We start from the raw sequence: 27,204 nt of genomic DNA, 5'->3' as shown, positions 1-27,204 counted from the left end.
CCAGGGCTTGAAATAGATTAAAGCTTTGCCACACTCGAACGTTGGTATCGATTTACAGCTAAAACTTGATAGTTGAAGGTGTTGATGGTCCAATCCAACACAGACATACCCAGTCCAGCCCGGATCAGAAGTATCTATCCAGGCAGAAATTGAAGTCCAGCGCTCTTTTTGTCTTTTTTAGAGTTGGTCTTCCCTTTTGAGCTTTGTAAAAGGCAGTTCTGCCTAAAACAGTTCACTTTCTTATCATTCATTCTGGTCAGAACTATCAGTTTTGTACTGTGAAAAATTGTGAAGTCATCACTAGTCTGAGGCAAGAAAAGAACTTACTTGGGAGATATTCCTCACCCAAATTCACAATCACTTGTTTAGAAATCAGTAACTTGGGGCGCAAGTTATCTATTTTTAAGAAGTCTGCTAGGATTTTCATTACTAGCAGTGGCACGCTCGCACACAAAAGAAAGTTAACTTATTAATCAGTTAATGATTTTCGAGACAATGGGGAACTTTACCCTACCATCACCGGAACAAATATAAAACGGGTGAACAAATGGTCCATACAAATATGAGTGTATTCAATTAGGATTATAAAAAAGTTCAATAAAATCTAGGTGTACTAAAAAATTCATATATTTGGAAAGATTTCAGTAACCACAAGAAAAAAAAAAATATAGAAAAAGGAATATCCGAAGTTTCTTCTGAAATCATATAGCTATTGCACCATACTTTTTATATAGCACCAAATGAGAGAGCAATAAAAAACAAATGTTTTAAAGAAACAGAGCACCACTTACTGCTTAACGGAAAGCAAACATCTCTTCTTGGCTTTTTGATTGTCTGCTTAAGGATGCCAAAGTTAGCATCCGTCTAAAGAAATATGTTAAAGAAAGAGTGTTGCTAAACAAACTCTAAAATTAACTGAGTACACCCTAAGATCTAAGTGCACCATAATATTTAAATTTAAATATAAAATTAACTAAATACACCCTATTTAACTACGAAAAATACTCATGGATACAAATGAAATACTTGTAAATATTTATTCATAAAACTAAAATATAAAAAAACCTACCCAGTTCCCCACTCTCCCTCTCCTCCCACAACTGCCTCCACACCCAAACCTTACCCGCGGCCTGCCCATTCCTTCCTCCACCACCACCCATCTCCAAGTTCTACACCCTCCCTCCCACACATCCCTTTGTACGTACCCAGCCCCAGACCCAAGACCCCGAAAATTTATCAAGGTACCCAACCCCCTCTCGTACCCCTAGATTATCATCTTGACCATCGTACATCAAGTGGACTAGCACTTATATTCTTTTATTCATCATTTCAACTAAATCCAAGATAATGTCATTTCCATCTCGATCAATCTCAAAGAGCTTTCCTACTTATATGAGCCAAATTCATGTCATCGTGCTCTTTGACTTGCCTAGGTGTGTTCCCATGGAAGATGAATGTTGCCCTCTCTTGAAACTAATTGTGTGTTTACTAATCAGGAATTGAATTCCACCTATGGAGGATTTCTGTGTTTACTTCACATCAAGGAATTGAAAAGTAAAGGGGACCCACACAAAATTAGGAATTGAATTCCGGATTTTGAAGGAATTCAATTCGTGGGTGAGAGGTAGTATTCTAATTCCTGGAGAAATAACCCATTAGGAATTCATATTTTTTACCTATTATATCCTCACACAATTTTCAAAATTCAAAATTTGACATCTACTTTAACCCAACATCGAGGACATTTTAGTAATTAGTACCACTCGTACCCCAATTTCATATGGTTTAGTAAAAAACTTCAATAGGAATCTGGTAATTCTCCACAATCCAACTCCTCCTCAATTCAATTCATTCTCAATTCAATTTCTTCTAATCTAATTATGGATTACTAAACATGCCATAAGTATAAATGAAGCCAAGGTGGTAGGGTTTCTTTTGTTTTTTTATTTTTGTTAATTTTCTTTTATTAGTTGCATACTGGAATCAATATGTGACAACATTTTCTTTGATTAGGGTTGAAGATGGTGAGTTGGGTGTACTTATTATAATTATATTTGTTTTACAATTAAATATATCCTTTTTGGTCATTTTATATTAGGATAAATTAGTAATTCAATAAATAGTTTTGTAGTAGGATGTATTAAGTTAATTTTAGGGTTCATTTAGCAGCACTTTAAAGAAATTATAGAAGTCTGGAATAAAAGCCATGCAAATCTTATAATAAAATCATATAGAACTCTTCTCAAGTCTATGTGAAATCTAAAAGTTCCAGAGTTTCAAGAAATTTGGCACTTAAAAAAATTCTTTTAAAATGCTCTAGAATCTTAACTGAATACACCCTTAATTTTATGTGGAATTTCTTTGTTTGTGAAAATTTTAGTCTCCAAATTTTTTTTTTTTAAAAATGAAGGGCTTGTTTGGATGACCGATTTGGACAAGAGATTTGGGCTTTCATGCGATTTACAAATACAAATGGACCAAGTGTTGGGAAGAAAGGTGGAGTGCGGCCTTTAGAGCACATGTGACGCACAATCAGGTTGCTCTCTCTCTCTCTCTCTCTCTCTCTCTCTCTCTCTCGCTTTCTATCTAAAGATATCTAGAGAGAGATGTGAAAGTAATAACTTTATGTTATGGACGCCCCCAACTTACGGCAGAGAGGATGATACGTGGCGCAGTATACCTGATCATTTGGTCAACAAGACGTATGCCAGTAGACATAGCTCCATATATATGTTCTTTTCTTTTTTTCTTTTTAGGTTGCGATTGCAACTAAGGTGAGACAGCGTTGAAATTTGAATGGGAAGCAACAACATTACCATTCATCGCGAAGAGAGAGAGAGAGAAAGAGAGAGAGAGAGAGAGAGAGCGAGAGAGAGAGAGAGAGAGAGAGAGAGTGAATACCAGGAAAAAAAAGGAATCGGGTCTTATACTTAAATTGGGACTTCGCAATATTTACGATTATACCACTACACTTATGTAGATCATAACTTCTTCGTTTTCACTCTGAATTGAACCTGCCGCCTGCCTATGAACTCATATTCACGAGCTCTACGCAATGGTACTACTCAATTCCCCAAATTCCTTTCCAAACAAAAAGTGACTAAAATGCCCCTATCCCCAAGGGCAAAAATGTAATTACAAAATTAAATAATTAAATAGAAACAATTTGTTGGGTCGGGGTGTTACAGCAAAGGTTAGGGAAACCAATGTGGGCAACGCTATGATGATGAAAATTGAAGCCCCTTATTTCCAATGGCTTTATGTGTGTTTGGATGCCAGCAAAAAAAGCTTTCTAGCTGGATGTAGACCTATCATAGGTGTTGATGGGTGTCATTTGAAGAACACATTCCAAGGTATGAATCATCTTCTGTTTTTCTTATTATAACTATATTATCATAGGGCAATTTATTATTCAAAACATGTGAATCTATGTTGCACTAACTATGTCAATTACTTATGGCAGTGAGTATTAATGCAAATGACAATATGTACCCAATTGCTTATGTTGTGGCTTAATTGGAGACCAAAGAAACATGGTGTTGGTTCCTTCAATTGCTTATTGAGGATTTGGGTCATGTTAGTGAACATTGATGGACTTTCATTTTAGACCGACAAAAGGTAGTTTAATATTCTATGTTTTTTTATATTCTTAGTTTAATCTTTAGGGTTTAATATGCTTAGTTAAATATTATAGGGATAAAATACTGAATTTGATTTATTTGTGCCTGAAACAGAACATAGATGGTGTGTCAGACATCTTTATGGGAATTTCAAAACATTGCATAAGGGAAAGACTTTGAAAGATTTGTTATGGAATGCTGCCAGAGTCAAAGTCAGAATGCATATGCTTCTAGTGGACTAAGGCAAACTAGAAATTTTGCTCCATGGAAACCACTAGGAAAGGCAGCTACTAAAAAGCAAGGCATGCCTATTCCGAAGAAGGAGAAGACCTGATTTTTAAAGGGATGAGACTTTTTGATGTAGACTGATATAATTCAGGATATGTATTTTGCCTTATTTTGTGAACCATGTCCAAGTCTGTGTACTACCTAAACTAGATATTGTAGTTTGCCTTATTTTGGGAACTAGGGCCAAGTCTGTGTACTGCAGCATGTGTATATTGCTTCTAAAGACATTGTATTTTGGCTTGTTTTCTGAATCATGACAAAGTCTGTGTACTGCAGCATATGTATGTTGCTTCTAAAGACACTGTATTTTTGCTTATTTTGTGACTCATGTCCAAGTTTGTGCACAACAACATGCGTATGTTGGTTTGTGTACTACACCATGTTTTCATTCCATTTCATTTCATTTAAGCCAAAGAATATAACAACAAAAACAAGAGCTAAATGTTTTCACTTCATGACTAGAAATTTACAACCTCTGAGACATGTCTTTCCACAAATTTTGATCACAATGTTACAACCAAAACATTTGAGCAGAATGTTACAACCAAAACATGTCTTTACCCAAATTGAAGCACCATCTAAGCACCTCATTTTTTTATATAACTAAATTGAAAACAACATTGACAACAATCAAGATACAAATGATCAACATCTCTTTTATTCCTTTCAGCATATTCAAAACATCTCCAACTTGTAGCTACATAGATTGAAACACCACACCCTTGCTACCATTGTTTTCCATCCGTTGTGAGTCTTTAAAGATGATATTTTCCCTCCATTTGGTGTTGTCAACATCATTACACAATACGAAACCTTTGCATCCAACACCTCCCTACATCATACAACCACTTTACATAACCACAACATCCATATAATAAAATAAAATTGATTCAAAACCATGCCTTACATATTTCCTTGTACACTTCCAAAAATATTTGTTGTAATGTTGTTCTGTAGTTGATAGAAGTAATTTCATTTCAACCCCACATAAAAGGCACCTCAATCCATGAGAAGATGAAGTAGACATCTGCAAACTACAAGAAAGAAACCTAATTGTAAGAATTGAAATAAAAAAAATAAAAAATACAAGAAATAAGCAAATTTAGAAACTGAAATTGACATATAACCATATCAGACAAGAAATTACCCCAAAATGGATGAATTCCTACATGAATTGATGATTCCCTTTCAAATCGTGACTTCGCCTATTAAATCTTCATCAATTGGATAATATCGAACCCTATACCTCGAAATCGACCAACCTTTTCCCCAAATTCCAGAACCCTAACACTTTTTTGGGGAAAAGTTGCTCTCGAAAATGGTTTTTTGATTAAGCGCTTGAGGCGAAAGGGTAATAATACCCCAGCACACACACATCACATGTGTCTTAACTGACGGAATTCCCAATTGGACTTGATTTGTTAACGATGCAAGATGTAATGACCAAAATCGAAAAATTAAAAGTGCGGTGACCGAAATTAAAATCGGGCCAAACCCCAATGACCAAAATTGTAATTAACCCATATTTCAAATGTTTGAATTCCAACTTGTTTTCTCTGGTTTTGGTTCAATTTGTAACATCCCGTCCCAAAATTTTCTTAAAGTTTTGAAATTCAAATATTAATTAACATTTTTTTACCTCAGGGGTAAGGGCATAATGGTCGCTTTTCTTTGGGGACAAGTTTTGGGAATTTGAGTTGCGGGGTAGACCTTGCTCTCACGAGTTTGTAGACATGCGATGGCTCAAATTCGACTTATATAATTTTTTTTAATTAAAAAAAACTAACTCTTTAAACTTGTTTTTACATTTTAGCTTTTAAATATATCAGTCATGATCTCTTGGACCACAGGAGTCCAAGAAATTTGTGGTCACGCACCGTTGGATGTAAATTCAACGATTCACTCAATCTTGCACTCTTTTTAAGAAACTTTTTTGAACCATTGGATTAATATTCAACGGTGAGTGACCACAATCTCTTGGACTCCTGTGGTCCAAGAGATTAGGACTATTTAATATATATATATATATATATATAAAGCAAAAGGCAAAGAATGATAAAACATTCAAAATATCAAAAAATGCCATTGGTTAATACAAACATTAAGAATTGAAATTATTAATTAAATGAGGATAATATGGTAAATTCACACTTTTTCATATTTAAAAAATTAAAATTAAAAGAAAATTAAGATAATTGATCCTATTTTTATGAAACACAACTACTCATTATCTTTTTTAATTCTAAAATAAATTTTAAATTAAAAAACAAAAAAAAAAACCTCTCGCAGGCGCGGAAGCGAGGCGAAGAGGCTAATTTTTTTTATTGTATATGCATTCCTTGTGCTATTTTATACCACGAGAATATATTATCACCTTACTAGCCCCTTGGCACATCCGTGAATTTTTTAATTTATTTTTAGAATTAAGAACAGTATGACCTATTATCTTATTTTGTTTTTAATTTTAATTTTTTTGATATGAAAAAATATGAATTTACCATATTATCCTTATTTATTAATAAAATTTCAAATTTTAATTTTTGAATTAACCAAAGGCATTTTTTGATATTTTAAATGTTTCACTATTCTCTGCCTTTTACTTTATATGTATAGATAAAAGATGATTTACCATTAAAAAATAAAAATAAAAAACAAAAAAGAAGAAAAGATCATTTTCCCAAAGTGGATGGGGATGTTTTGTTTAGATATGGATGCTGTGATAAAATAGTCAAACTTCGTACCCAAAAACAAAACCCTCTCTTCGTAGTCGCCCCTTGCGTTGCTCAATAGTCACACCTTATTATTCAAAACGCGAGCGACCCCTGCGTTACTCGACAGTCCCAAATGGGGGAGACGAGCGGAGAAACTGGAGTTACCGACAGTAGCACCAAACCCGAAGTGGTCTCAGTAGAAGAAGCTCTAGAAACAGTGCTGAGAGTGGTCCAGCCGCTGCCACCTATCACCGTGCCCCTCCACGATGCGCTTGGGAAGGTGCTGGCCGAGGACATTCGCGCCAGAGACCCTTTGCCTCCCTACCCTGCCTCCGTCAAGGTTACCAGAAAGAAACTCATTACTGTTTTATTTGAAATTGTTCACTTCTTTGAATAATATTGAATAATATGTAAATACGATTTGTGTTTTTTCATATGTATATTTAAAATCTTAATATTTACTATTAAGTGTTCTGTTTGAGTCTCTAAACTGACCAATTAACATGGGTTTTCATAGTTTTATGGATTCAATTAATATTTTTGAGAATTGGAATGCTTGCGTTGACTTTTTTTTTTTTTTTTTTTTTTTTTTTTTTGGGGTTGTATATGAATTGGCGGACATGCTCAGGATGGATATGCAGTGGTAGCTTCAGATGGGCCTGGTGAGTATCCTGTGATTGCTGAAGCAAGAGCTGGGGACGATGGACTTGGCATCACCGTCACTTCTGGAACTGTAGCATATGTTTCCACTGGAGGTTTGCCCTTTTTTCCCTTTAATATGAAAAAAAATACAGATTTAATTTGTCAGTTGTATGGATGCCTTGGAAATGTTTGTATTTCTGACCCTTTTTTCTTTGGTGGTTAGTTGTGTAGTATGCAATACTAGGGAAGGTCAAATATCATTTTGAGGAAAGAAAATTAAAGATTTTATGGTTAATGGGTTGAATTATTTGATCAAATGATCTAGCTGACATTTAATTAATTACAAACAAAAGCTACCATAGTGTTGTAATGTACTCCAACAGAAAATAAATAGTATGTCAAGTCCAGGCTCGCTAGACAATTTCAAATGAGCCACTCTGTGAGAATAGTGCATTCTAGATAAATTATTTGATTTTCTACCTTATTGTTGATTTATTTATGTTTTTGTTTGGTTCATGGTTTATTCATATTACTTGTACATTTCCTAAAAACTAGTTTTCAAAGTATTATACATCTTATATATACATGTATAAATAATCTTTCTAGAAAACCTGGATCGATGAATTCACTGACTGCTCAGTTTTTCTGTGATCATAAAGTGATTTTTCAACGTTTGGTCATACTCTCAATTTTCTACCATAGATATCATTAGTCGGTCTTTCTGAAGGCGTTCTTGCTCCCAACATATTGGTCTTTTTGCTTTTAACCTGTTCTTCTGGTGTGCTTTCTTTTAGGACAAATACCTGATGGTGCTGATGCAGTTGTACAAGTTGAGGACACTGAACAAATTGAAGGGCTTTCACTTGAATCAAGGAAAGTAAGAATATTGGCACAAACAAGCAAAGGAGTTGATATTCGTCCAGTGGTATGATATCATTCCTTGCTTAAAGTTATGAGAGTTAAAATGTCAGAATTTTGTGCAGTGGAGTAGATATGCATATACACAATGTTCACTGTTCAAATTTTTTATTATTATATAAAACCAGAGTCACTAATATAATTTACTTTTACTTATCTCATTTGTAATGCGTCCAGTTACTTTCTTTTTCTCAAATTATCATGGTGAAATGCATGGATAGATATTTTCACTCTTAAGACACATTAGCTGACCTAGTTTCTTGCACTTTGTGAACAAAGTTGCAAAGGTACTTATTGGAAGGTTTTATTTTTCTAATAAAACGGTTTTATTTTTCTAAGTTTTATAAGGAACGAGGACTTTGTGATGTTTTCACTTGTGGACCCGACTTCTGTGCTTTTGTGATGCAGGGACAACTCTTGTATTTAGTTTACCTACTATAAATTTGGTTACCTTTAGGATATAATGCTAAAGGGTATTTGAGCTTTGGGATGAATTGATGGTAAAATGAGGCTTCTTAGATAGTTTATGACTTAAGACTTGAAAGGCACATGGTTGCTGTTCCGGTCTTTTCAACCTTGAACAGTATTTTGATTCCTTTATTTTTTGCTTTTAGGTGCGTTTATTTTTCATCTCGGGTGGTATTGGGGTTTGCAGAATAGGATTTTTAGGGTGTATTCAGGTCTAGGTATTGCTTGAAATGTGAGGACTTCTGTAGGAAGAAGTGAAGAGCTGGTTGGATCTGAAGTAAAATTGCCATTTTAGCTTCTCTTTGGACTTCCATATCCAAAGATTTCAAAGGGGTAACACTTTATTTGATTTGTGGTAATTGGGTTGAGATAGGTTGGATCACTTGCCGGGTAAAAGTAGGAAGTAGAGAAAGAAGAACAAAACCTTAGAATTTATCTAAGGCCTCCTAGGAGTCTCACCTGGAACTTAAATGGCATCTCACCATTAACCTGAAGCAAAAATCTGAAATTTCATTAATTTAAGTTTTCTATGTTGCTCAGACAAAGAATTCCTTATACAGAGGCAACTCATAGTACAATGAGGGCAACTAGAGAAATCGTATTCAGACAAGGACTTCTAACAACTGAGTATACCCATACTAAACTCAATCAAGATTAGAATAAGCCAAGATACTAGAACTAGTCCTGCAACCAAACATTCCCAAATATGAAAATACCACTGGCAGCTCCGAGTAATAAGGACACAAACACTCAAACTTGAATCTCTTTAGTTTCTGCACTACATTTGAGTGTTTGTTCTGCTTATACTATTATGTTTGAAGAATCTTCCAGGCTGGCACCAAAGCCACCACCAAGGAAAGCAAATCAAACACTACTCTAAGGAGCAAAACCAGAAAGGTGCCACAAATTAGCAATACAGCAATTATCAAGACAGTCCTCAAACTTGCCTGAGGACAACCTCCTTCTGATGGTACACTGGTCGATAAAATGGCCATGGGAGGCTTAGTGTTATTAGTTCCTTTAGTAGATAAACTTGATTGAAGACAACCTGGTCTGACCGTATAGCTCCAATTGAATAATGGAAGAAAGATGGACAGTTAATGTGTTATGGGTTTGACCGAGGGCTAAAAGTGGAAAATAAAGATTTGGTGTATTTCAAGTTTTTTTGGAACTCTCTAGCATGGCTCCTTGATCAATATATTCATTTGTCTTTCCATCTTTGGTTCGCTATCATGATCTAATAAGAAACAAATATATACATTTTGCAAACTTGCAATACTTGTTTGATCTACTGAAATTTTAAAGCCTATTTGAAAATTTGTTTTCTAGGGATGTGATATTGAGAAAGATGATATAGTATTGATATCTGGGCAAAGAATTGGTGCATCAGAAATTGGTTTGCTTGCTACTGTGGGAGCGACAGTGGTGAAGGTATTAAAAATATTTACTTTTGTGTTAAGGATTGTCATTGAAAGCTAATGTGTCATGTATTTGTCTTATTAATGAAACTTGTATTTCCTATCAAGAAATAAGACAGATTGACGCTGAGAGCTAATATGTCATGTAGGTTTATCCCGCCCCAACAATTGGTGTGCTTTCCACAGGAGATGAACTTGTAGAGCCAACAACAGGTTGTTTAAGTCGTGGCCAGGTACTGGAAGCTATTGGAAACTCTCTCTCTCTCTCTCTCTCTCTCTCTCTCTCTCTTCCAATGATTAATTTCTTTCACTTTGTAGTACCAAAAATAAATAAATTCACAGTAAATAGTGAGGGACCAATCTAGTTTTAAAAAGTCTACAAATAACAATTAGGTACCAGGGCAAGGCTTTTAAATGTAAGCTTTAAGCCATTATTGGCTGGAAAATTATACATTAAACACAGCTTAAAACTTCAAAATGTTAGTGATGTAGTACAGCCGTAGGTATTAGATTAAGCACTTAAACAATCGAACATAGAAGAATATAAGAGATCGAGGAGAAGAAATATAGATCGAAGAGACAAGATGAGGGGCAGAAACAGTAGAACAAAGAAGAATATCGGAGATAGAGGAGAAGAAAATATAGATCGAAGGGACGAAATCAGAGAGTTCTAGGAAAAGCTTTACTCAACATTCAAATCTGAATTTTAAAGAACTACATGGGGTTATTTATAGCAAACTAAAACCTAGACATAATAGGATAAAAATCCCTTGCTTAAACAGAAATCCTAACCCAAATAGAATAGGAAACTTAAAACTAGTAATCTGGAAATCTGGAAAAGTAGAAATCCTACTAGAATTTGGAAAACTAGAGAATCTAGGAAACTAACAAATATATTAGGAAACTAATAAATTTAGGTCCTACGCGTCCTGCATCAGTTAGGTTTCTTATTAGGTTAATGGTCAATGAAGTCATACTTATTTCCTTCTTTGGTTTGGGGTTAGGCTGATTCTTTCAGGCTTCAGTATGATTAAGGACGCAATGAGGAAGTGTTGGCCTTTAAAAATAAGAGAGTGTCCTGCTTCATCAAGATCTTACTTACTAATGTTCAGAGATTATATTGGCAGAAAGAAAGAAAAAAAATTGTTCTATGGTCATCACAGTACGAGACAAGGGTAGTTATTTTGCATTTAGGATTTATTAGATTGTATTATCATGGGTTGATATCAAGGATGTTGCTACCCATCATGTAGTATCTACACATTTTAGCAAATAGGCTGATCAAGTTCTTGTGCAGATTAGGGACTCCAACCGTGCTATGATACTGGCAGCTTCAGTACAGCATCATTGCAAAGTTATTGACTTGGGAATTGCTAGAGATGATGAAGAAGTACTGGAGAATATCATGAATACTGTCATATCCTCTGGAGTTGATATTCTTCTTACATCTGGAGGTGTTTCCATGGGAGACAAGGACTATGTCAAACTACTATTTCGAAAGAGAGGGACAGTGCATTTCAGTAAGGTAGACTGACTCTGCAGTCATTGCTTGTAGATTTTACTTTAAAACTTTTTATACCCTCATAGGATGGTTGGTGGAACCAAATGTCAATTGTGATGCTGTGTTGAACTGAAAAGTGGTTCGATATAGTTATATATCATATGATATCATGTTAGTTTGGTATTTAACTGGCTCTTCAGGTTTGGATGAAACCAGGGAAACCTTTGAATTTTGCGGAGATCAATTCTGAACCTGCAGAGAGTATGACAATGAAAAAAATTTTTGCATTCGGTTTGCCTGGAAATCCAGTTAGCTCTCTAGTCTGCTTCCATTTGTTTGTGGTACCCACCATCCGCCGCCTTGCTGGATGGGCAAATCCTCATCTTTTGAGGTTGCTGAAAATTCTGAAGAATTTCTAATTATTTGTTATCTCTCTCTATTGTCCCCCTTATTACTGGAGTGGTTCTGTTAAGCTATTCATATATACAACAGCCATCCTTATATTTTTTATATTTCTACATGTAGAGTACACGCTCGTCTTCTCCAGCCTGTAAAGACAGATCCCACTCGTCCAGAATTCCATCGTGCTATCATTAGATGGGAATTAAATGATGGATTTGGAAATCCTGGGTACGTTGTTTAAGGAATTTGCTGTATTAGTTGTTCATTTTAGTTTCTTTCAGAGTTGGGACTTAATTGGATCCTCAAAGTGCCTTCTGTTTTAACCTTCTCAGTAGCATTAAGAACATTTAGAAAAACAAGAATTGTCTCTTGTCATTTCAGCTTTGTTGCTGAGAGTACTGGCCACCAGAGAAGCAGTCGGATCTTAAGTATGAAGTCTGCTAATGCTTTGTTGGAGTTGCCAGCAACAGGCAATGTAATAGCTGCTGGGACTTCCGTGCCAGCTATCATCATTTCTGATATAAGTAGTACTGCTATTTTCGAAAGTTCCTCATCACCAGGTTCAGCATCTCCTTTACAAAGATTTAAAATGCAAGAAACAACTGTAGCTGAGTCGCAGAATGCCGAGTTTAGAGTAGCTATTCTTACAGTGAGTGATACTGTTGCATCAGGGGCTGGGCCTGATAGAAGGTATGATACCTACATCTACATACCTACTTATGTTGAGATACGGATGCCCTTATATGGCAATTTCTGATAATGGCCTGTAATACTTGACACATGGTGAAAACATACAAAGCCCTCAGAATATTTTGTTTCCCCATCTCTTTATTTTGTGTGCATACTTAATGCTTATTGGATAAGGGCGCTGCTCATAGTAGTTTGGTTACCTGAGTTTAAGATAGTATGTTTAACTAAATATGTGGTTTTCTTTTCTTTTTAAATTTTGAAGTAAAATGCTTGTGAGAAATATTTTAGTCTTTGATTAACCTTTAAAAAAAAAAAAAAATTTATTTTAAACAATTGATCCTTTATCCTAAAAGAAATTACTTTGTTACTCCTTTTCCCAATAAGTTGTGAAATAAGTCTTCTTTTGGTTGCTCAATGTACAAAAGAGTATCGTTACATTTTTCTACATGTTAGGAAGATAGTAATCAAACTCAACTGCATCTAGATACTCCTTTTTGAATATTTGTTTCAAGAAGGTCACTTAATAGATGCCAAAGAAACAAGGCAAAGCTGATGTTGCTCCTTGTCAAAGTACAACATGTGATGCACTATATGCTTTGCAACAATTTAATGTAAAACATGTTCTTCCTATGTATAAAAAACTCGGCTGTGGTTAGTAAGTAAACACCCCAAAAACATGGAAAAACTTTTAGAGAACAGACCAATCCAATCCAGCATTTGGGCTTGTATCTGAAACATTCATGCTTGACACCACATAACATAGAATTATATCTCTCTCAGCAAGCATTTCGACATGTGAAAAATGATATGTACGCATCCTTTGTTTGAGAAGAAGTTTCAAACCTTTATGGTTGAATTCTGTGAATTTTTGTTTCATGTAAGAATTTATTTGAACAGATTATATGTTTCTTCTTCATTGTTTTACATCCTGCATCCACTATTTCTTTAGTGTTCTTGAATTTGCAGCGGTCCAAGGGGAGTTTCTGTTGTAAATTCCTGTTCAGAAAGGTTGGGAGGAGCTAGGGTTGTTTCCACAGCTGTGGTCCCGGATGATGTGAGCCAAATCAAGGATGCTCTCAGTAGATGGAGTGATGTTGATAAAATGGATCTCATCCTCACCCTTGGTGATTTTCTTGCTTTTTAGCTGGCCTGTTTCTTTTGGTAAAGTAGAACTTCTTTAATACAGTTTTCTTGAATTCTTTAAATAGTTATATTTTCTCAAATTTAGGTGGCACTGGCTGCACCCCACGAGATGTAACCCCGGAAGCGACCAAACAGTTGATTGAGAAAGAAACACCTGGTCTTGTTCATGTCATGATGCAAGCGAGTTTAAAAGTAAGCTTCATACTTAAAGAGTATATGTATGGCAATTTATACTTCTATGTCTTTTGACTGTATTGCTGGTTGACAATCTTAGTTGGTTGGAGATGAAAACTAATGAGGTGGATCTGCTCTGAAATACTAGATAATGAATGAAAATATTATTTAAAGTTAGTCAAATTATTACCTCTCTTTAGCATGGATGTGCTGTGTTGTAGTTTGTAAGTGCAGACTTTTAAGGGGGAGTTTGGTGCCTAATATCTTTAGTTTCTGTTATTCTAATATCTTATCCATGCACACTTACTGAGTGAGTGGTTATGTAATTGCCTATGTTGATGACTTGGCATCACGGTTGTGTTTAGCTTAAACTCCACTTTTTCCTTGTTTCAAACAGGTGACACCGACTGCTATGCTCTCGCGATCTGCAGCAGGAATAAGAGGGTCAACATTGGTAAGGCCTCATTTTGCATTCTTATCTTTCATATTGGTAGGTAGGAAATCATGATTATGGTTAATTATAGTTTGATGAATATTCAAATAAACATGGGAAGTAATTCAAGGGTTGTAATGATTACTGTTGCAATAAATGCTTCATAATGACTGAACTTTAAGCATAACAGTGGTTTCTAAATTTACTTGAAGCATGTCGTCTCTATAAAGGCGGACGTTGGATCTTGAATGAAAAGAACAGAAATAAATTATTTTATATCCTTTATAAAAGTCAGAAAAACTGAAGCTTTAGCGGAGTAATCAAATAATAGTAAGTCATGCAAATTCAAATGCACTAGTTTCATTTCAACATTGTTGATGTTACATTGATGCTCAAGTATATTTCGAACTTGCTTCTTAGCGGTGTAATCAAATAATAGTAAGTCATGCAAATTCAAATGCACTAGTTTCATTTCAACATTGTTGATGTTACATTGATGCTCAAGTATATTTCGAACATGCCTCTCATGGTAGTCTTTTTTATTTTGTGTTGAATGATTTGTCAATTTTCAATATCTTAGAAATCTGGATCTTATGGATCATTTGGTTCCATTCCCCAATTATGCAATTCTCTGTTCTTACTATATACATATATTCAGATCATTAACATGCCTGGAAATCCAAATGCGGTTGCGGAGTGCATGGAGGCGTTGTTGCCTGCCCTCAAACATGGATTAAAGCAGATAAAGGGAGGCAAGAGAGAAAAACATCCCCGACATGTCCCTCATGCACAATCCGCGTCCATGGATGTTTGGGAACAAAGTCATAGGTTGGCCTCTGCGACTGGCAGAGAGCACGGCTGTTCTTGTTGCCAGTAATATGGAGGAATAAAATATCATGCCATCTTTCTTTCTTTCTTTCTTGTGTATTGTTGTTATGCATCTCACAGAATGTAAAAATTGTCTTTATAATAAATAAATAAAACATGTATGTCTTCACAAGTTTACAATAATAAAAAGACCTGCGTTTTATTTATATAACCCCAGTAATCATTGCTTAGCCGCCGGCCCCTCCCTTCCCCAAGCCCCCCAAAAAAAAAATATATATATATATATATATCAATTCTTCCATCTCTGGCAACTTTTCAAAATACTTAAAAACTTTTGACCTACAACATGTGTATATATATATTTTAATAATGCACAGATTCTCGTTTGCATAACTGGTATGCTCTTCCCCAATTGGCATGAGTGACAGGAGTCTGTCATTCGTCACTAAATGTTTGCTGAACTGCGGTTGACCAGAGTGCTGGTTCAGCGTTGGTCCAGAACTTCATACATCGACAGTGTCAGTTCCATGTGAGATTCCGGTCACTAAGTCCGGTTAATGGTACCCACTCCCGGAAATTCCACTGGTTAGTCTGACTCTTGCAGGGCAGACCCAAGTCCATCGAAAATGAATTTATTTTAACGAACGTATGAGAAGACTAATGTTCCTTATTCAGAATTGATATGGAAAATAAACTGCAAGTCGGGGCTGTAGTTGACACAAACTACTCTTATTTTGCTCTCAACTTGCTGGAACTTGGTCCGGAGGAAGGGAGCATTTTTGCAATTCTTGCGGCTCCTAATGTATTTTGGAGGTGCTTTACGCTATGCTAAGTGAGATATTTTATTGGAAGAAGCTCGACAAGATGTTTGTGACATGAGAGCTCAACACATATGAGAGCAATTCCAAAAGGGAAGAATATGCGCTTACGGCCGCTAAGAGATGGTTTTGCGGGTTTGGAAGAGAAAAACTCCTGAACCCGTAATAGCAAAGTTTATCTCGTTAAGGATTTTGAAACAGAGAGCATGGTTATGACAAACGCAAAAACAACCAGAATTTCTCCTTTGAATGTTGACATATGAACCACATCTACCTCCATAACCTTCCAGATCCCAAACCCTATTTCTCACCCAATTAGGCATAGTCATTTGGCGAGGCCGTTGCATTTCTGGCATTCAGTCACCAGAACCCGTGTTTTAATCTCACAATGTGCTGGGCTGGTGTTTGAGGGAGGGAGGGAGATGCCAACAAACAACACTTCGATGGTCCAAGGGTTCTTGCGTTTTACTTTAGGGAATTGGCAGTAAACTCTACCCTACTCCAAGACCCACCCAACCATCAGTACACAACCGTTACTCAGCTGGAAAATGATTAGTGAGAGTTTAAAATTGTCTTTAAGAAAAGGGTTATTTGTAGCAATGGTCCCTCAACTATACTTGGAGTTACATTTTAGTCACTCAATTCAAATATTAGTTGCAGATGTCACTCAATTGGGTGTTGTGTTGCACCATTAGTCCCTACCGTCAAGTCTCTCTAACGGAAGGGACTAATGGTGCAACACAATACCTAATTGAGTGACCTCTATAACTATTTTTTGGAGTTGAGTGACCAAAATGTAACTCCGAATATAATTGAGAGATCATTGTTACAAATAATCCTAACTGAAAAGTCACATTTTCCCATCAATAATTTAAGAGATGATTGTCACGTCATCATTTTAAACAGAAAAAGTCACAGACTTGACGATAGGGACTAATGGGGCAACACAACACCCAATTGAGCGACCTCTGCAACTAATATTTAAGTTAAATGACCAAAATATAACTTCGAGTATAGTTGAGGAACCATTGCTACGAATAACCCTTGAGAAAAAGGTTTATACTTGAGAAAACATAAACTCCCGCAAATCACAATGAACCACCTCATCTGTAGTTGATTATCAATCATTGATCAACTGAATCCAAAAATTACCTTGATAAAAAGATGGACAGAAAACAAATTGAAAGTTACGACCGAAAAAAATTAAAACAAATTGAAAACCATCTGGAATTTATAGTCTACAACTTCAATTTACAGAGATATATGATTTCGAAGACACATCAATATTCCCACCAGGAATTCAACAATAATCGTTTTTACCTGTCAGCAAATCAAGTGAAGCAAAAAAGAAAAACATGAGTTACATCCCTAACATATTATCTCAGCCGGAAGCATCATCATCGACAAAAAAGTGCGGTGGTTTCCAAGTGAGTAGCAGGGTATCCTACAAGATTTCACTACAACTTGAATCTTCAGTTACGATGTAATAATTTCAAGTGGTTGACCTCATTTCTTTTCGTTTTATTTGGTCGCAGTGGTTAATCTTGTTGGACTTTACAGGAGTTGCCTTTACCTGGAAACAATGACAGTCGAGTCTTATACCAACCTGCCAATAAAAATATCTACAAGCTCCTGTAGTCTATCACTGTGACTTCATCTTCTGGGGCATCTAGATCTTGATAACTGCAGAAATTGAAAGCCAGTCAGCAATTCCTGTCTACAGCCTTAAAATCAACAACAAAATTCAAAAAAATTCGCATTCAAAATTCAATAGTTGAATATCATATACTATCTTCATGTTTGACAACGGAAGAACTGGCAAACAAGTTCAAAAACCCCTAAAGGGGTGAAAATTAAACCTCAACACGAGATTACCAGATAATACTGACAAAATCATCATAAGATGGGACCCACATGGGGCATATGCAACGATGCATAATGCCAGAAAAGGTTTAATCTTACCAACACATATAGGGCAAACAAAGCCTTAAAGACTTACACCACAAAATAATTTCACATGAAATAATGGAAAAAAGACAAACCAACCAGAAAAATATAAGAATAAAAAGAAAACCACAACTAGCCAAGCACTCGTTTTAGCATTCATAATCCACACCAGTTGTATTCAATTATTTATGGTCATTTGTGGTAGTACGAGATTTTTCCCTGCCAAAAACATAAGGGAAAGTGGAAACCAGCAGAGCCAATATAAGGGAGAACGGAAACCACTGTTGACGAATATACTAAGCTTCGCTAATAATTTCAACCAGAAAACAAATATATATTCAGTTTGGCTCAAACACAACTCCAGATCCAGTTAGGAACACCCTCCATTTCAATGATGTTTCACACATAAGTTACCTTCTTAAACGACGAGGATCCTGTCGAAAAGCTGGAGACAAAGCAAGAATTGGGGCTGGCCCACTCATTTGGGGTCCAGACCACACATTTCTACCACTGCCTTCAAAAGGTGGAGGACCACCTTGTTCTCGCAACATTTGCATTGCAACTTCAGGTGGAGCAGGAACAAAAGGTCCTAGTGGACTGCAATGAAAACAATACAAAACCAATACATAATATGATCTCGAAAAAAGAGTGACACACCAATCGCACTTCAAACATAACTAAAAAATGTTCAAGAATTGTGCACATACCCAGCACCAGGCACAGGCATCAATACAGGTGGTGGGGGTATATCTGATGGAAAAGGAGGACCAACACGTACTCCTTGTCCACCAAAATTATCAAACATTGGTTCGTCGAGATTTCCTCCTTCTGGACCATCATTGTTGGACTGAAATTCACTTGATTGCATGTTATCAGACCTATCATATCTCTCACCACCATTGACTCGATTTTCTCGTTCTCTACGATTACCACGTTCGTCTTTCAATCTATTCTCTACACCTGGCCTACGTCTCTGTGGTTTTTCCCTCTACAAATGACAGATTCAATGTGTGAACAATGAAGTACAATGCTAAAAAAAGATTAAATTATCAACTGACATTCATGGATGATTGGAAGTTGAATAACATTTAAAAACTAGATAAAATATTTAGGAAAAGTTAAGTTCTTGGTTCTTGTAATAGACCACTGCAACTTAAGACATCTGTTGACATCTATTTTATTTTTTTCAAAGAACATATATGAGAAAATGTAGAGAATGTTAGCGAAAGTTAGATATGGTCCAACCATGCACTTCCTGGGATCCTTCACAATTGGCATATGAACTACAAACAAAGCAAAGCAGATACTGATACAAACTATGCACTTTTTAACAGAGGAAAATAAGAGTAAAATCAGATCTGGTCCACCTATGCCCATACAATCCCACTGTCCTACAGAAATGGCACGTGAATTCTAATAAAAGAAAATACTATACACACAACAGGACTCATATGTAAAAACTACAATAAAGTCTGCTTTCGTCTTCCTAAAAATATTATTTCTATCTTGGAATAATTATAGATCATATGGTTCAACTCATTATGATATTTGGATCCTCAGTAGAATACTAAATCGAATCTGCCTCTTGTATGGAAACACAAATACAGTGTGGAAAATCCACTGAAACTGAAAACAAAAGTCAATTAAAAACCTATAGCCAGCTGGTATGTTTCTGATATCCCAAGTATTTACCAGATTAAAACCTTGAATTATATAGAGAAAGAGGAGGGAGGTAAAAAACTGATATCATGTTACCAATTTGATCCCAAGTATGAATGTTGCATAGATAGGGAAAGTATTACATACATAGCCGTACCAGAAACAATAATTTGTTAATTTTCAAAAATTTATACCAGTACAGGTTGCTGCATAATAGGAGTTCCACCAGGGGCATCTGCATCACTGCGAATGAAAGTATATTGTAAAAAACCATATAGAGAAAATATTATAACAATTTGAATTAGAAATATAACATGCTATCAACTAGCATAATTTATTTTTTTAAATAGATAACATACTTCATATAATTCTGGAAATACAGCTCCTCCCGCAGTTTGGAAGTCACCTCAATCACAAGTTCAGGGTGTTTCAGTTTAAGATGTTTGTGCACAAATTCAGCAGCATGAAAGAGCTTTGTGCAACCCTTGGCTCCACAACCATACTTCCAGCCATACTTTTCATCCCTGATCTTCCGAACATAAGGATCTAAGGACTCAGAAGCAGTGGCATCTATCTTTTCCTTAGCAGTCATTATTTCCAAGGGATCTTGACTCTGCAACCTTTCTTGCCAACGCAAGTCCATTTTCTTTTCCCACTCAGCTCCATTACTCATTATGTCGGAACTCTTCCCCTCTGCTCTTACATGCCGGAGACCCTTAGCTTCGTTTGACTCACTCATTCCATAATAATCTAAACCATGGATGCGCCAAAGATAAGTGATAAGGGTGTCTAGTAGCTCAATGCCCTCCAGGCCCTTGACAGATGTCAAACCCCGTACAATAATAACAGGGCCAGTGGAGCCACCATGCAATTTTTCTCTATTTTTGTCATTATCAGGTCCAGCTAAAATGTTTTCCACAATTCCTTTTTCAGAGTCAAGTTTGCGAACAAGGGCCTGGGCTTGTTCAATGTCAACTTGTATACGTCTGGGCTCAGAACTGACTGGGTGAGCCTTAGGAGCAGCTGAAAGAAGATCATTTTCTTTATTTGGTTCCCTGACATGCCTTCTCCGCTTGCCACCCACGTCAGCTTCATCATCAGAATTTGGTTCACTAGTATGTCCTGATTTATTTGGAGCCACGGAATTGACACCTGGGCCTCTGCATAAAAAATAAAAACAATAACACTATCAGTCTGCTGTAATACACACAAGATGCAGAATCAAATACGCACAGAAAGTGTAGACAATTCTTACAAGTCCAAGGTCCCACTTTGCAGTTCAAGCAGGAAATCTTTTGCTACTTTTCGTGCATGTTCATTCCTCCTAAATAACAGTTGAATCCAAGAAGTTAAAATTAAAGAAAAGGAAAGAACCAGGTATGTAAGACTGAATCACCCAAAACTGAATGAACAATTGCAACAAGGGAAGGAAAAAAAACCAATTTCTGACCAACAAAAATTCTGCTCAAATACATAATAAAGAAAAACTTCATTTGATTGAATAATAGGAGCACACCTTTCAATGACAGTGAGTAGATTTGTGGGATGATATTTGTCTTTGAGCCTACGGACAAAAGCTAGTTATGTTAGAATGACACATGTAAACCAAAGGAAAGAAACAATGTAAAACACTATTACCAGTCCTCATCTTTATGAGCATTAAAATAAGCTCGTTTCTGAGTAGTAATATACTCCGTCCTGTATTCTTGATATCTGTATCATCAATAAGTTGAAATCAGTCCCTTATTATTCAAAAAATCATAAGTTGACCATGTAATAGAACTCCAGAGCAATATCATTACTCCGTTCTGTACCTGCGCTCAGCTTCAGCTGGCAGAATGTCGTCTTCAAGCTCCTGAATGAACTGTTTGTATGACATTAACCCTTCTCTGAAAAATATTATTCAGTATGTCACATTTCTAAGTGAAAATAAAATAGCCCCAAGCTTCCATTGAATAAAGTGAGGCGATAAACAATCAAACTTTTCAAAATGTGAATTTGCAATTTGAAAGACAAGGGAGAGCAAAACAGATTTAAAAAGAAAACTAAAACACCACCCTCCAATATTCATTTTATTTCACTATAAAACCATAGAAAAGAGAGCACCTAGATTTCACTATTGGTAAAGTGAAAATTATGATATCATTTTTCACAATCTTAGATCAACTCATGCTCGAAAATTATGACATTATTTGGTCATCTCAGAAAAAATATTTCAAGAGCATTCCTTTCAGTGTAATTCTACTTGATTGGGGAGAACTTTTCCACTAGGTGCTTTATGGGCTTTTGTCTTCTGGCTTACGTTTCAGTTGTCTGATGGATTTCTTGTTCATGCTGCCTCTAGTGTGTTCTTTTCATTGTAAGAAAATTTGTGTTTCTAAGCCCATTGAAATACCCAAAAAACACAAAAAACTAAAAAAACTAAATTCCTTTCAGCCAAGGACAGATGACAGAGTGGATTAGTTTATGCACCAAGAACAATTTTGGGCTTCCTCCAAATTACTGGTATTTCAAAATTTCATACTCATCTAGAATAAACATGATCTTGGTCATGGCCTACATAAGCAGGACCCACTATATTAAACAGATAAACTATGCCAAACACATTGTTTAGCTACGTATGATACAATAGTAATAAGTAAACAATAGAAAGGATTTTGAATTTTCATTCCGAATCTGCGAAGAATAATATCATAAATGTACCGAACAAAACAAGAAATGATAAATAAATTAAACAGAATTTATTAAAAAGAAATAGAACTAATGTACAGGATCAAATCCTAACCTTTGGGTAGTCCCAGTGCTGGAAGCATCACCAAAACCACCACGTCCTGAATCCCAGTCTAAGAAGAAGGGAAAAGATATAATTAAAAAAAATAAAAAATATTTGATCATTTAAAAGTTAAAAGTTAAAACTGAAATTTGTAAGCGTCAAGGCAAAAAAAATACATTACATCACCATCAAACAGATATCCAACCATAAACCAAAAATATGAATTAAGTTTACAGTAAAATTTGCATCTGTACCTACATACCATAGATGTGAATGATAAATGCAAATAAAATCCCTAAAATCATGTTTAACATACGAGCATCTGGGTTGTAAGGATCACAAACGTCTCATGAACACCAAAGCTATCCTTGACTTAATAGCACTACTAACACCAGTATCTCAGCACCTCGGCAAACATTCAACAACAACTCCAATCAATTTAAGGAAAATATTGATGCTACCAGCCACCTCCACCAACACTAATCGCTCGCGACCCCCAGAAAGCATTCAACTGAACTAATAGGTAGATCTCAAAACAACATCCCATATATCATTTTACAACCACTTCTTAAGAATGTGCCAATTTTGCCAGTACTTTCTTCACCACCACCTCCTAATCATAAAATAAATTTCATATGTCCACAATAAAGGTGAAAAGGAGATGTACCAAGGAGGTGCACATGATTAAACTGTTAGAGCCTTAATGCAATCCTTAAAACACTTTTGAAAATATTAAGGAGTAGTCCGAGGTCAAGTTCCCAAAAGAAAGCAAAAACACTACCATCACAAAAAGGTAGACCAGCCAGTAAGCATCAAACAGCAAAAGAAAAATGCTCTTTTCGAGTCTTCATATTTTCTCTTACTGATAATCTCAAATGGTTACAGAAAATGCATTAGCACCTTACGGAATTACATGATCAACAAGAGGTTCGTAAAATACTAAAGTTGAGCTATTTGTGGAAATATTGTTACCTAGAAGGACAATAATCATGGCAACATATATGTTTACATTAAACTGGGCTTACCTTAAAACAAGGGGCAATTTATGGCATCAAACTTGGCACCATGTCAAAATTAATTGGTCAAGTATATAACTTTTTATATCCAAAAAAAATGAATATAAACATACTATAACCACACACACACAAACACACAAAACTGTTCTATCAGGAACTGTCTTGATCAGCAACCCTCATTGAGAAACAGGAAGAAGCTTATCAAATGATTTCTTGTATGTCGTCCCACATAAGTGACTATGCTGGAGCAACCCCACCCGCCCCCAAGAAAACTCCCTTTATCAGGAGGTGATCCAGCAGGACATGCAGTAGATAACTCATATATGAAAATATATTATACAAATATATATACGAAATTTTTTTTGGTCGAAATAAATATATATATGAATAAACATGTGTACATGTGTACATGTGTATCAATGTGTACAAGTGTATCGATATGTATATGACTGATAAAATCAATCTATCTATTGCCAAAAATCACCAAGCAATGTACCAAACCCACCAACAATGAAGAATTTACCAATTTATCTAAAACAGATGGATCAGCCCTAGATTTCTGAACAGTAAGAAACAAATACTATTAAAAAGTCAAAAAGAAATGTATACACATTATTAGTCCTGTTATGTATCTCCCGATATGTCACGATGATTTTCAGCATAAACAGCCAATGGAACTCACCCAAAATGAACTTGCAGCATAAGTCAAGAGAGCTTGAATGCAGGTAAACCGGTTAAATTAGGCATTGAAGTCAACTATCTAAAGGAGCTAGTAACCTAGAAGCAGGTCATGATTTGAAGCCAAGTAAAAACGTAAGTCAAATATTAATCATGTTGGTGGCCCGCAACATACATAACACAGACAATGTTTTGAATTAGAAAGAATATCTAACGGACTATTACTCTTCAAAATACCTTGACTGAAATGAAAAGTTTATGTATAAGCTAGAAATATGAGCAACACACATGTAAACCATATCCATCCTTCTACAATAATCAAGGACCCATATCTCCATTACAACATATAGGAAAGGAAAAGGAAAACACTTTAACCACTTAGTAATCTAATGCTGCAGTGATTAACAACTAGACAAACCATGCCTAAGCTTCCTTATTTATCATGTCTCTTGTGCCATCCAATTAGCTAACTAAAACATGTGTAGCCTTCCATAACACAATCTCCATTACAACATATAGGAAAGGAAAAGGAAAACACTTAAACCACTTAGTAATCTAATGCTGCAGTGATTAACAACTAGACAAACCATGCCTAAGCTTCCTTATTTATCATGTCTCTTGTGCCATCCAATTAGCTAACTAAAACATGTGTAGCCTTCCATAACACAATGTCATCTTAGATGGTTTAATTTTTGAAGACACTTAGTTTCAACACTGAACCTCCCATCCAGAATTCACCACATAAGAAAACTACATGACTTTAAATATTATAGACTTGTTAAAGTATCTTATCATGTGTAATCTTACAACTACTTAATTGGCTATCTCTTAAGCACATTAATGAATAAGAATTTCATCGTATTAAAACTACAAAACACCCACAGAAAACTGCAAAAACATTTAGGAACTTACCAGGAGGACCATAGCCACCAGATGACCGTCCACCATACCGACCATGAGGTCTTTCGTCAGCATAACCAGGTCTACCCCCCATCTCACGGTCATATCCAGTATAATCATATCCAAACCTATGCATCAAAAGATTAAAGGAACAACGTTCAAGGAAGTTCGACACAGGAAGACCATATAAAGCCAAATATTTCAAACTATATATATTAGGAAAACCAACCATAAACTGATTCTTAGAAATATGCAGAAATTTCCTACATATACGCAAATGAGAGAAAATACAAGCATTAAAAGGTACCATAAATGGAACTACAGGAATGGTGGTATTTTTTAGAACAAAAGGTGCATCTATAGCAAGAGACACCTTCAGGTCCCATTCCTCATCTAACATTAAGGCCTTTTTTCTACTTATTAGTTACAAGGAAATATTTACTTACATAAGCATGTTAAACAAATTGCAAGTGTAGTAAGAATAGAGGAAAACTTTTGGTTATGACAAACAGAATACCAACTTACCCCCTACTTCTCCAAGAACAAATTAGAGGTACCAATTTTACATAATCACTCTTATTCAGGTGTATATGCTACTTTGAATTCATAATTCCTTCTAATTGTATAGAACATTTAACTTTTAGGGACAAGTGATGAAAACCTCTCTAAGTTTCAAGCTTTTACAATTTTTCAATGAATCAATCAGAATTGCAAGGTATTTCATAGAAAACGTCTCTCATCATTAAAGGTCTCTTATAGTTTGTACCAACACATAAATCATTATCCATCACACAACAAGTAGTGGTTACAACGGGATAGCTCATGATAATGCCACAAAGATGATTAAAACACGATAAAATCAAGCCACACGTAGCAATACACAATTCTCACATAAACAAAAAGAACAATATCACAGCAAACACAACGACCTTATCATTCTATCGTCCAAATGATGACCCGTATCCATAAAACAAAATATTCGGATCTGAATTTTTAAACAGAACCCCTCCAGAAGAAATTCTATGAATCAAAGAATAGATGCCTTTTGTATTCTATTCTTCACCAAATATTAAATAGAGACAATGTATTCAGTGCCATGACTTCGCTTTAAGTGGTATGGTCCTGTAACATTGTTATAGGATTCAATCATCAAAATGCAGCAAAACTCTCGCAGTGGATATATGGGTCTTATAGATGGAAGTAGTTGGGGATAATTCACAGCTTATGTTCTCAAATCTCCAGGCAATGCTTCAATTTGCACCTACTCAAGTCATTCCCTCACAATCTCTCAGTAAACTAACAGCAAATAAAGCACTCATCCAAGATCACCAGTAAAACTCAGGAAAAACCATCAAGACACACTCACCTCCTATCCCCAGGACCAAACCCTCCTCTGGGACTCCCTCTCCTGCCCTCATACCCTCCATCTTCCCTCCTGGACCTCTTGAACGGCGGCGGTGGAGACCTCCGAGTCGGCGAGTGCCTTCGGTCCCTGTACGGAGGAGGAGGACTGAGGCTGCTCCGGCGCTTATAGCCCCTCTCTCTATCTCTCTCCCTCTCTCGAATAGGCGGAGGCGGAGGAGAACGATTTCGATCGTAGTAGTCAGGCCGGCGACTCGGAGGGCGGTCGAGGTCCCTATCGTCTCGACCTTCGTCCCTGTCGCGCCTTCGCGTGGGTGGAGGGGGCGGGGGCGGAGGCGGTGCTTCTTGCTGCGGCGACGATTGGGGGTCTTCGGAGGACTTCTCTTTGCGGTCGCGACGGCGGTCCAAGGACTCGACCGGCATGTTCATGATCTCGGCCATGGAGTTTGGGGATTTGGAGAAGGCGGAGAGAGGGTGGAAGAAACCCTAGAATAGAATGAAACGCTGAAACGACTCAATGACTAAAATGACTAATGGGAGAGAGAGAGAGAGAGAGTTGATGAGAGGCCGCGGGTGAAAACAGTCAATTTCACTAATTGGGTGTGAAAAGTCATTTGAATATTGGATTGGGTGGGTGACGTTTTATTTTTTTTCACTCATCAACCATGCACGGTGAGTCAATTTCACAAATTGGGTGTGAAAAAAAGTACGTGGAAATTCATTTTTTTTATTAATGTGGTTTGCTTGTAATAAACTTATGCTGATAAATAAGTAAAAAGCTATTTCATTTGTTATATAATTTTCTCCTCTCCTTG

At 36.1% G+C, this 27,204-nt stretch overlaps 2 protein-coding genes and 1 long non-coding RNA gene across 3 annotated transcripts; 1 reads left to right on the top strand and 2 right to left on the bottom strand.

The window, feature by feature from the left end:
- Positions 1-4,387: 4,387 nt before the first annotated feature.
- Positions 4,388-5,246, bottom strand: LOC117632693. Its single transcript, XR_004586512.1, has 3 exons — positions 5,056-5,246; positions 4,816-4,942; positions 4,388-4,740 (listed from the first exon to the last, which is right to left on the bottom strand). It is a non-coding gene; the product is annotated as an uncharacterized LOC117632693 (long non-coding RNA).
- Positions 5,247-6,599: 1,353 nt separating this feature from the next.
- LOC117631613 (molybdopterin biosynthesis protein CNX1) lies at positions 6,600-15,408 on the top strand. The gene is made up of 13 exons (XM_034364863.1): positions 6,600-6,959; positions 7,248-7,374; positions 8,056-8,186; positions 9,977-10,078; positions 10,215-10,298; positions 11,363-11,590; positions 11,767-11,957; positions 12,092-12,196; positions 12,350-12,658; positions 13,625-13,782; positions 13,887-13,993; positions 14,373-14,429; positions 15,067-15,408. Exons 1-13 carry the CDS (start codon positions 6,753-6,755, stop codon positions 15,283-15,285), a joined length of 2,025 nt encoding a protein of 674 aa, XP_034220754.1. The 5' UTR covers positions 6,600-6,752; the 3' UTR covers positions 15,286-15,408.
- A 1,803-nt stretch (positions 15,409-17,211) lies between these two features.
- On the bottom strand, positions 17,212-26,951 carry LOC117630700 (serrate RNA effector molecule). The gene is made up of 12 exons (XM_034363427.1): positions 26,394-26,951; positions 25,040-25,155; positions 22,446-22,503; positions 21,475-21,549; positions 21,299-21,373; positions 21,177-21,224; positions 20,916-20,984; positions 20,020-20,820; positions 19,855-19,903; positions 18,709-18,989; positions 18,416-18,598; positions 17,212-17,737 (listed from the first exon to the last, which is right to left on the bottom strand). The coding sequence occupies exons 1-12, from the start codon at positions 26,828-26,830 to the stop codon at positions 17,677-17,679; spliced, it is 2,253 nt and encodes a 750-aa protein (XP_034219318.1). The 5' UTR covers positions 26,831-26,951; the 3' UTR covers positions 17,212-17,676.
- Positions 26,952-27,204: the final 253 nt, after the last annotated feature.

This window comes from Prunus dulcis, chromosome 6 (genome assembly GCF_902201215.1).
Source record: "Prunus dulcis chromosome 6, ALMONDv2, whole genome shotgun sequence".
NCBI lineage: Eukaryota > Viridiplantae > Streptophyta > Magnoliopsida > Rosales > Rosaceae > Prunus > Prunus dulcis.
Note: the sequence above shows the minus strand (reverse complement) of the source record. Positions and strands in the feature narration are given on the sequence as shown.